This window comes from Antennarius striatus, chromosome 3 (assembly GCF_040054535.1).
Source record: "Antennarius striatus isolate MH-2024 chromosome 3, ASM4005453v1, whole genome shotgun sequence".
NCBI lineage: Eukaryota > Metazoa > Chordata > Actinopteri > Lophiiformes > Antennariidae > Antennarius > Antennarius striatus.
The window spans coordinates 25,598,011-25,609,352 of record NC_090778.1 but is presented as its reverse complement, the minus strand read 5'-3'; the positions used below and the strand labels follow the sequence as shown (position 1 = coordinate 25,609,352).

The 11,342-nt window shown below is 39.2% G+C and overlaps 1 protein-coding gene across 2 annotated transcripts; it reads right to left on the bottom strand.

The window, feature by feature from the left end:
• Positions 1–542: 542 nt before the first annotated feature.
• On the bottom strand, positions 543–10,243 carry gda (guanine deaminase). Of its 2 annotated transcripts, XM_068311727.1 has the most exons (14): positions 10,039–10,243; positions 8,525–8,613; positions 8,189–8,360; positions 7,273–7,360; positions 5,355–5,460; positions 4,847–4,874; positions 4,649–4,756; positions 4,359–4,466; positions 4,110–4,207; positions 3,907–3,974; positions 3,461–3,607; positions 3,014–3,132; positions 2,887–2,914; positions 543–2,800 (listed from the first exon to the last, which is right to left on the bottom strand). In XM_068311727.1, the coding sequence occupies exons 1-14, from the start codon at positions 10,147–10,149 to the stop codon at positions 2,727–2,729; spliced, it is 1,344 nt and encodes a 447-aa protein (XP_068167828.1). In that variant the 5' UTR covers positions 10,150–10,243; the 3' UTR covers positions 543–2,726. The 2 variants fall into 2 exon arrangements, with proteins under 2 accessions (XP_068167828.1, XP_068167829.1); XM_068311728.1 differs by lacking the exon at positions 8,525–8,613 and having other exon boundaries at positions 10,039–10,177.
• Between the last annotated feature and the right edge of the window lie 1,099 nt (positions 10,244–11,342).

Sequence of the window (11,342 nt, the reverse complement as noted above, 5' to 3'; positions counted from 1 at the left end):
CATAAATTCTATTGATTAGTATGCTGAAAATTGAAAAGTCAATAAAGCATATAATTTCAAGTTGCCCATGACGGAAAAGCTCTACTACATAAATGTTTTTGTTACATGATGCAATGTGGAGTAAATGCCCACACAAATATCATGACGAATTTCAAAACACACCATTATTTAATTTACTATATTTCATTTTAAATTTATTTGGCAAACAACCCAGGTTTGAGCTGGACAACATTTATTAATCATGGGATTGATATGTTTTAGGCAATGTCTCCTTGTAGCGGCTGTATCAGTGCTGCGGCTACACTTCCGTCCGCCTCCTACTGGTTACTACCACTGGGGGGCGCTGTTGTTTGAGTTACAAATGAAGCCGTGGCCGTCACTGGGCATGACAACCTCTCACCTTCACACCTTGGCAGCTGTCTGGCCCAGATGGTGAAGAGTTAAGACCATCTGTTCATGATGGTTCTGACTGGCTTCACAATCCTGGAACAGTAGTTTCTCTTAAATTTACTTAAACGGAATTAAATACAGTGCAAACTTGATGTGATAATGATATTGTTTATTTCAAGCTCGCATAATGGACATTATTGACGTCAGTAAGTACATTTAATGTGCACAGTAAGCTTTCACAGAGAAATGTATTCAACTTAAAATCACTAATATTTTAGTAAAAAAGTAAACTTTTCTTTCAAGCATTTTGTACTTCATCTAGACATGACATACTGAGCAAAAAGTGCATTTGATTTTTCTTAATTTCCCATCATTCATGAAATGTTTGTAATGGTAACATATATGCGCACCATGTTGCATTCTCCCCTTGTTGGATTGGTATATTTAATTCAGCTCAATATTATAAAACCATTTGAAATGTTAAAAATTCACTTCAATAATAATCGTAGCAAAGCAAAATTCAGTGACCAATTCAGTTAAGTTAGGATGTGGATTTTGAAGGCTTTTGTTGAAATGAATTATAAAATTTCCCTGCAGTGAGAGATACAATCTAATTCAAAATGAAAACATGAATTATTTCGTTCTTATCTTATCTAATATGAATGACATAAGCTACTGCCAGGACTAACTATTTGTGTAAAATAATATAAACTTGTAACGTCACTTGAACTTGAAAACTGAAAACACTTTAGTGGAGTGTACAGTGTTAAAACTGAACAGGGTGTGACTGTAACTCAGACTAATCCCATACATCTGAGCTTCAAGCAAATTGTCCTCAGATTGTAGACCACCTTAACACAATGTGATAAGAAAATGCACATTTTTGTTAAATTTTGTCAGGTAGATGGACCAAATAAACCAACCTAACACTAGAACATCTAGTAAATGTAACTGTGTTCATGTCTCCACAAATAAAGATGGCTTCTGACTGATAGACAGCGAACAAGTCATGGGATCAGGTCGGAGTCTGTGGCTAACAGAAAGATAAAGACTTAATTCTGTTTATCTATACATCTATTGAAAAAAGCCTTAGTCATATTTCCATTAGTAGTGAGATTGGTGAACTGCGTTTTAATCCACTTTTGTGATTATAAACTGAACTCCTATTTTTAATTTATGACCGAGAAACCTTCATCTGAGACAAATCCGTTCACATAACGAGCCTGAACTTCACTTGTAACCATAGAAACCAAACACAAAAAGACAAAAATCTTTAAATATCAAGAGGCAGCACTTCGGTACTTTGTTGCTGTGTGGGAAAAACGTTGCACTGTCCTCTTAGATGGTGAAAGCCATCCCTTTTTACGCGCTCCAATTTACTCATGACGGGGAAGGAAAAGCAGAACACCCCAGAACACCTGATGCCATGGGGATTATATGTTTTTTGCACTGATACATCTGCAGCACTGCTGGCACTTGACTTCATTTGATCTTCTGATGGCATCAAGATGTCATCACACATCTCCAGATTAATCATCACAAGGGCATCTTCACAATGGGTCTGTATTGTCTGCGCCTCTTAATGCGCAACATTCCATCACGGGGTTAGTCCGAGAAAGTGTTTCCGATACATTTGAAAGATAAGGGAACGACATGAACCCATGTGAGACGTCAGCACTGAGGATTTTAGGACAAGATAAAACATTCATGTCTGAGGACCGTGGTTGAATCAGTATTATTCTAAGTTAAAAGGATAGAGTTACTCCCGCACCTGGGGAAAAAGTTCATTTGCGGTGATGTGGCGGCACAGAATAATGAGGGGGGAAAAGTCCTAATTATGTAAAAATAGGCAACTATAATTTGATTGAATTTTGTCTCTTGCTTTTTGAGGAGCAGACAGTCGGAGGCCTGAAAGTCTACAATAATGTGCACATAAACGAATATATGATGAGAGGATTATTAATCAGACCGTAAATATGTCTCTTACTGTTAGTATTGCGTAGAGTAGAGTATAACTTTTATTTATCCTTTAAGGAGGTTCAATCTTTGTTTCCTGTTGTGAAGCAGAGTAATGAGCCGTAAAGCGCCGATCCAGTGCGCAACTGTCTGGAATGGCCTTGACCGAAAGTCATTCAGAACACTTCATCTGGATTTTATGGCAAAAACGATTATGGTAATAAAGCATTTCAGATATTATTTGTCTGGCTTCGCAAAGCGCGCGTTTCCGCCGGATCATTCTTGCGCTGCGCGTGGACAATCTCTCGGACACGCATGTATTATTATCATGGCTGAAATCCTCTCTGAGCTAAATTCTTGGAATTATTAGGCCGAAGCGTTTACTGTTGATGTTCTGGGAAAGGAACCACTCTCCTCCCGGCCACAAACACCTCCACTATGTTCCGATCGTCACCTGTGGAAGTGGAAACAAGCATGCGCTAAATGACGAGAGGCGCGTTGGAGTTGGGACAAGAAATAAAGAAAGTAAAAACGACTCACCACAATTCAGGAACTTTTCCAGGTTATACTGAAATAAATTTGAAAAAGAAAAAGAAAAAAAGATGAATTAGATCCAGATTGACTTAAAATGCTTTTGTGTGCAGACTGAGGCGGACACACAACCAACCTTCGGCCCGCCAGACTGGATCAGATCGATGGGTCCGTCCGGAGCGGCTACGTTCACCCTAATGGCATCGAAATCTTTACCAATCTCAAAGTTCCCAATTTGATCATCCAGCGCCAATGCTGCAGACAAAACCCAACATAAAAGAAACTTGTTTTCCCTGTCCTTCTGGAACATTGCAATCTGTGACCTTTAAAAATGTTTTTCGAGAGTTCCTCGCGTATCGAATCCGGCATTTCTGGCGTAGAGCTCTCGTGATTTGTGAGTGAGGAAAGAGCGAGAAGAAAAGGAGTGTTGGTGAGAAGGATTAACACAGAAGGACAGACCTATTGAGGAATAAATGTTGCAGCCATGCGTCATTCGATATTTTTGAATGCCTGATCTTGTGCATGATGCAAATACATTACAAATGTTTTCACTTTCTTTTCCACACGTCACTTCTTTTCCTACCTTGGCTGCCCCCCAGTGTGGCCAGTCTAAACACCTCCTCAAAGGTGAGTGTTTTCTGGTCGGGGTCCTGGATGGTCAATACTTTGGACGTCTCCAGAGCCGACCTGACAGCATCCAGCATAGAGGCAGAGTATCCTCCCGCCACGTCTGACGCACAATCCCGAACACAGAGGGAATGAAATGAATCCAAACATCCAGAAAAAAAAATCACAAATAAGCATGTGAGAAAGCGGCATGTCCGTTTGAAATCAGATTCTTTGAACATTTGAGACATGAAATTAAAAGATATTTAGTATCTGATGCTTTTTAGCAGCAAAATCCCCCGCAAATTTGTTCATATGATGGTCAGATGTCCTTTGAATCTTTTTCACGCATCATAATACACTAAAATGTCAGATTGACGGACTTCACTTCCTCCTTAAAAACACAGAAGTGTAAATACTCACCTGTTCCCAGCCCCACTTTCACCTTGTGATTCAGAGCGTTGCGGACATTCAGCATCCCGCTGCACAGCCTGGATGGATGAAGACAGAGAACAGCCTGATATGATGGCTAAATAAACTTCCACGGATATGTATATTCACATGAATCCATTCTTGTTTCATTCTTTAGTAAAATGCATGGAAACAACAGAACCAGATATACGCACGAAATGTTGGAATTGGGGCAGTGAGACAAAGACGCTCCCGTCTCTCTGAACAGAGCCAGCTCTTCATCAGTGAGGTGGCAGCCATGAGCCATCACTGTCTGTGAATCATCATCATCATCATCATCATCATCATCATCATCATCATCATCATCATCATCATCATCATCGTCATCATCATCATCATCAGGACTAATATCAATGATGTCTGGTGATTCTGCTTCTGTCGGTGCGGATCATGAGAGTCCTCACCTTGTTGGTCAGCAGATTGCATTTGTAATAGACATCCGTGTAAGATTTTGATTCAGGGAACGTTTCCATCACAAGCTTCACCTCCTCGACGTTTTCACTGATGTGACTCTGTGATGAAAGGAACCAATGCCACACAGTTAAAAGGAATGATATGTCGGATGAAAGCGTGAGGAGTTGCGGCATTGTTAAACTGAATGCTTTGGTTTCATTGCTCTGCTGGTACTTAAACACCATCTATGGCAACAGGCCCCTATGGACGGCTTCTGATTTGGTTTCCAAGGTGATTTCACCTGAATGTGCAGGTTGTTATTCTTAGCAATTGCTCCCAGCTGGCCCAGCAAGGCTCCAGTACAGGATAGAGCAAAGCGAGGGGTCACCACCGGCTTCACAAGAGGGTACTGGGTCAAAAAATAAAGAAGTGATAAAAAGATTGGAGCACTGGGGATGTAAAAGTCTTGATTTTTAGAGCCTGCAGTTTAGAAGCTCACCTTTTTGTTCAAGAGCTCTGCAATGAACCTGAAGGGAATGCAAATAGAGATGTAATTGAATGACAGCAGTCGTATTTACCCAAACTTAAACGACATGAGTGTGCATATAGGAGTAGGATTTAGGTATGAATGTTGTGTCTGTGTGCATAGTTTCATAAGTGCTCATTCTCTATATGTATGCGAGGAATTCACATTTTCTAAAAGGGAATTCAAAGTGCTTCAATGCTAGAAATGCTTGTTAACTAGAAAACTGTCAGTTCTTTTCGGACGCACATTAAGTTAGTTCACTGTGACTAAAATTGTTGTACCGTATCAGGATTTTTTTTGATAATCTGCTTTTATCAAATCCAACAAATTCCTTTGATATGGCATAAAGGGTTAAGTGGGCCCGAATAACCGGCATATTCTCTTTGGCACTCACCAAAATATGACTAATTTAAATGTCTTGACAAAAATTCAAGATATGATGTCTAACCAGATCCAACAAATGCACGGTCCAACAGCTTACCGGCAGGTTTCCTCTTGAGACTCATGACTGGTCTCTTTGTAGTGTTTCACCGCGCTGTTCTTGTCCATGCACACCTTACCCACCAGAGCACGCTGCCCAAAGTCATCTGTAAGAGAAGGATGGCTCAGGTAAGTGATGGTGGATCATAAAATTAACAAAGCATCTGAGGGACGTCTGACAGAAATGAGTCGGCACACCAGGAATTAACCACCTGCACAAAGATGCATGTATACCATACATGTACTGTATGTGCAGATGACAAACACATGCATGTGTGCATCCAAAAAATGTTTGCACGGACACGCAAAGTCAAAAGCAGATCAGTTCAATCAGTTCATTGTTGTTGTGCAACACAAAAACAGCAGGAACACCTCTAAATGGCATGCAGTAGTCCTTCGCACACCTGTGGCTTCTTACATGACCCATAAATTGCAAGCTGTGAAACCGGTCTATTGTTCTTCACTCTTTGTGAAGCTGAACCAAAGGTTTCATTTGCTGCAATTAAGACTCATTCAAAGTAAAACTCATTGCCCTGCAACCAGAACTTACAAGGCTGACTATCGTGTTTGAAAACCACAACAAATCCACACTTACTTTCACACTCTCTTAGATTCCTTTGCTCTAAATATGCCGGATCATCTTTATAAAAATACTACATAAGTCCTTGAAAATTCATCTATCTATGTTAAATAAAGCAGAAAAAATATTGAATCTGTCCCTTTATCTGGATCTGGACAAAACAGGAATGTTTAGAGTCCATCCTGACCGGAACACCTCTTCCCATCAAATCCATCGAGGAGTATTTGCTCAATCATGCTGGCAAACTAACAAACCTTGTCGGGGATACAAAATAAACATATGTGAACTCAAGTAAAAGAGGAAATGATGTCAATATCTTTTAATGGGCCAACTGGGAGTGTGCAAAGAACAGTGGGCCCAGGGCAAACCTTTGTGGAAGTCCAAAGGTAATTCTTTTTTCCTGGCAGATTTAAAATTGAAATAAAAACTATTGTCCTTGAAGTGCATCCTGTCTGATAAGTTAGTGCAACAAATGTTGACGTTCACAATTTTTTAATACCTTGAATAATGTTGATCACCCAAAGTTCTATTAAGGTTAAAACCATTCATACCCTTCCTGTCCAGGGGTAAAAAATGTATATCCAAATGCTGATTTTGTCATTTGAAGTTGAATTTTCCTAAAATAAACTACATAATCCAGCATGTTTGAACTAGTCGTGTGTAGCGTGTTTGCAATAAACAGTTTTTAAAAGTGCTGGGAACAATCTCCCTTATTGAATACTGAACAATGAGCCACTGACCTTGGCATATCAACCAGCCTCTCATTAGGCTATAATACAGCTACTAATAAAATAGACTTCCAGTGAAAGGTCCATCAGTTTTTTCAGTGTTTGAACAGTATTAACAATAATATTGCCGATACTGTACATGATGCCCAAGTGACCAAACATTTCTAATCAAAAACAGACAGAAAATGTATGGAACAGTTGCAAAAAACAGGACACAGGTGAAGGATCAATGACCCTGATAACACAAAAGTGTTCTGTTCAGGTGCATCCAGCATGTGTGTGTACATGTGTGTGTGTCAATAGTATTACATAAGACATTTCCAAGATGAAAGGAAGAGGTCATGAAGGTGAACAAAATACACGTGTCCGACAGGTCGACAGGACCAATTTGTCACAACACAACAACACAATTTGGGATTGAGTTAGAATTGGAATTGAGATGACTGAGTTTAATCTTATAGATTAAAAATGTAATTTTCACCCCATATAAGGAAGGGTAATGGATAATGCTGAAAATGTTTTGTTCACTGTTTTCACAATGGTACCAAGAACCAGATTGTTCCAGCTGTTTAGTATTATGTAAAAATGTGTTAGAATGTTCAGCATCTCACTTGCAATTTGGCCCAACAGGAGAGAGGCGTCTGTGTGTATGGTGGCGAAGTAGCATGCAGTGGTTGTCCCATTCTTCAGGGTCCTTTTCTGTAAAGCACAGATATCATGTTTCTGGATTAACACAACATTCCAACATTCGCACCTTTAAATTATATCCTTATTATATCCAAAGAAAATTACCACAAAACTCAAGTAATGAAAGTTGATTACTTTTTTTTATATTTTGGGATCTCGCATTACCAAATGTGCAAATAAATACACACAAAAAAGAAACTACGGAAAGATTTTTTGCTGAAAAACGTGCTATGTGTTCTGCATTTAAAAAAAAAAAAAAAAAAGATAAGCCTTTTTTTGCAAAGTCAATAAAGATAAATAGTGCGTAACACTACATAGCAGAGTAGAAAAACCGCATTGACTAAAAACTCACATAATAAGTGATGCAACTCATTTAAAGGCCTAATCTTCCAACCGCACCTGTTTCTGCTTATCTTTCTGCTTCCACTCTCACTTTTAATGTCACTGTGATGACATTGACGATTTTTTTTGTCTGAGCTTCCATAACTAACTGTTAATCATTCTCTCTTGGGGTGGGATGTCCTGTAAAAACTGAAGTTCACGCTAAAAAAGCTTAGAAAATGTTTTGGGGTTTTTTCCTGCTGAATGTTCGATATAAATATACCAAAGTTTCTCAAATTGGAAAAGTTTCACTGCAGTATCAGGATGTAATTTTATATTTTCTTTTTAGTTTATTGCCCGTTAATCGAGGAAACAAACTCAGTTCCTTTCCCTATAACACGTCTAACAATGATTATTTTAAAAACCCGCCCGTAAAACGAGCGTTATATTAATTCATGTCGATGATGTCATCGTATTTGGAACCAGTCGTATAGATGCCGCAGCTCTGCGTGAGCTCACCACTACGAGGGTGTAAACCCTGTTGGCAAAGTCGAGGTCCTTGAATCTGGCCTCCATGGGAAAGGTGTAAATGACGAGCCACTGGAGTAAAGGCAGGTCCATGGACGTCCCGGAGTAGCTGTACTGGGACGCGTGGATGTGGGTGTCCACCATTCCTGGCATGAAGAACTCACTGCGGTGCAACGAGAAATGAAAGATTTGAAGGATCCATTCGAGAAACTGTGCAATGATTTAAGTAATTAAATAGGTAATAAATTTATGCATTTAAATATTCATCCCTATTTTTTTTAAAAACCCTACATATGCATATATATTTAGGAATTTATCCCGACTTACTGTTCTGCCAGTTGAGTGACATCAGAAGGTCTGAAACCAAAGGTGTGGAACAAGTTGTCTAGTTCTTCTCCTTTCTCAATGAAGGCAATCTAGTGCAAATCAGTAATTAATAGTCATGCACACGTTTTCACACTCAAGACTCAAGTGGAAAATATGAAACGTGACATCTCGGTTAAAATTTTTGCCTCCATTATGATCTACAACTTCGAAATAAGTCCTCTTGAATTCTTGTTTTTTTTAAAATTCCGGTCCAAAATCCAGTCCAAGGAACTTTCATAAAACATTCTTCAACATGCTCTGAAGCAATGGATGGATGGATGTGCCAGGATTTTGGCTATGATTATATTTAACTGTTTGTGCGTAAAGTACAACATTTTCAATGGGCATGTTTTGCGTTGTCTCATTGTGATGCTTCGCTGATAAAACCAGCCCGTGGTAAACCGAAACATACAACATGACCAGAATAACTTTGTCCTCCCTCGACTGTTTTGATTGTTTACTTTTCTCCTTTAGACGCACACCAACGCCGCGGCTCATCGATCAGACTATCAGTTCACCTCTGCACTCGTCCAGGGTCCTGTCAGTGGGAGTCCGCTCACCAAAGAAACGCCGCGGTCCGTTCCAAACGCATAGATTCGATTGGCAGACGAGCAACACCTGTGCGCATGCGTATACGCGCGTCTCTGTGCGTCAGTGCGCTCATAAGCTGCTCTGACTAAAAGATGAAATGCACACTTTAAACTGATTTTTTTAATCAATTTAAATGATCATTCATCGGGAATGTGGGTTCGGATAGGATGACATTAGAGTCCACAAATTGGACCACAAATTATTGAACTAATTACAGTAATTTGATTATGTCTAACCGGCATAATGAAAACACACACCTGTTTTCAACCTCAACAACCATGACATTTTACCAGGAAAGAAGTGAGTAGTGATCAAAATGTTCTGAATGATGGAACCGGTGGCGTTCCAACCAGGTATCAACCACCCCCCCCCCCCGGTTTCTGTCAACTTTATCCTGAAACGATCTGAGCAACAACCGGCAAGAATGCAAGAATAGATCATGACATCGTATAAACGCAGTCTGGTTTGAAGACAAAAATTAGATAAGAATGCGTAAAGAGAATTGTTATAATAACGAAATAGCCACAGAATCGGATTGTTATCCTTTAAGAATAAGTAATTATTGATCTGTTTAATCACAGATAAAGTGTACCGGGAGGTAAACAACGAGCTGGAACGTACGTCATTGCTTTAAACAGACCTTCATATATGAATAAATTTGCTCTCTCCTCTTTGCGCAGCCTGACCTTTGGTGATTGCGCAGGGATTACAAGACAATTGAAAGCAACTAAATACAGTACTAAAAATGATAAAACTACATAAATTGGCGATTCAATTTTATTACAATAATAATCTTGATAACATTCTTGTAATAATGAGGCTAATCAAAAATTACAGTTAAATGACTATAAGCAAAAACCTCATATTTTTCCGATCTGACCAACCTTTCCTTCAGTATCCACTCCCAGGATCGAATCTTCTAGGATCTCCAAAGCTGTTTGTTGGGTCGAGTGGATAAACGTTCCCCTGTAGACATGTCGGATGTCGGTTGCCATCCCGTCGGTGGATCAGTCGGAATCTGATATTAAAAAAGCTGAAGTGAACTTCAGTTGCAGGAATCACACAGCTGTGGGTTTTTTTAATCCTCAGAGACGTCCTAACCACCGTGGCGCACCCACATGACTGGAAAATGCGCAGCCAATCAGATGATAGGGAGTGTGCAGATGTGTGTGACAAGTTTTAATAGCGTGACAAAAGACTGGGTACAGAATTCGCAAGATTAAGAAACATCTGCATATTATATTGGGCAACATGTTCTGCTGTGACTTTGTTTAAACAATTAATATAATTACTCTCAAGATTAAGAAAACGTTCCACTGGGTGGATATTAATTGTGGATAAGTGTGGCGTGTTTCACCTGAGAAAACCTCCTATTAACATGTTGATAGACCTGTTTTATGATTACATCTATGTCACCAGAGGAGTGGAGAGTTTAGAGACCAAGGGATGAGGAGAGCTGTGAGCTTCACAAACGTCTTCAAGTGTGGCGGCCCGCGGAACGACCCCGCCGCTAGGGGTCTCCCACGCACCACTTACCCACACTTCATCAACAAAGGCGCAACACTGCTCCTCTAGTCGTGAGCGCGTTCAGCCGCATTGCTGCGTGATATGGGAGGACTTCTGCTTTGTTAATCAGGACTATTGACTCAATAAAAAAAAAAAAGTCATAAAAATATGACAACAATTTACTGTCACCCAGATCATGAGGTGACTTTGAACTAAGGCCTGTTTAGTGGCTTTTAAAGTTTTCCACTCACAAGCGTGTTTCACTGTGGATCGTCAGTTGTTAAAACATATTGAAATTTATTCAAACGAGAGCAAAGAGAGGGAAGAAGGTCAAGGGAGGCCATTCCTGTACACCTTGGCATATGAATCAGGAGAATAATTAAAAGGAATAATCAGTGTGTTAATAGTGTTGAGAATGTTGAAAATGATTAAAGTTTGCAATAATAATAATAATAATAATAATAATAATAATAATAATAATAATAATAATAATAATAATAATAAATAAATAAATAAATAAATAAATAAATAAATAAATAAATAAATAAATAAATAAATAAATAAATAATCAATATAGTCTGTGTAAATTCTCGATTATACAGGTCATGGTTATCCATAGTTGTTTAAATCAATCCACTGGAATTTAAGGGTTGGGTTTGGGGGCATGAGGTAGGGTACACTC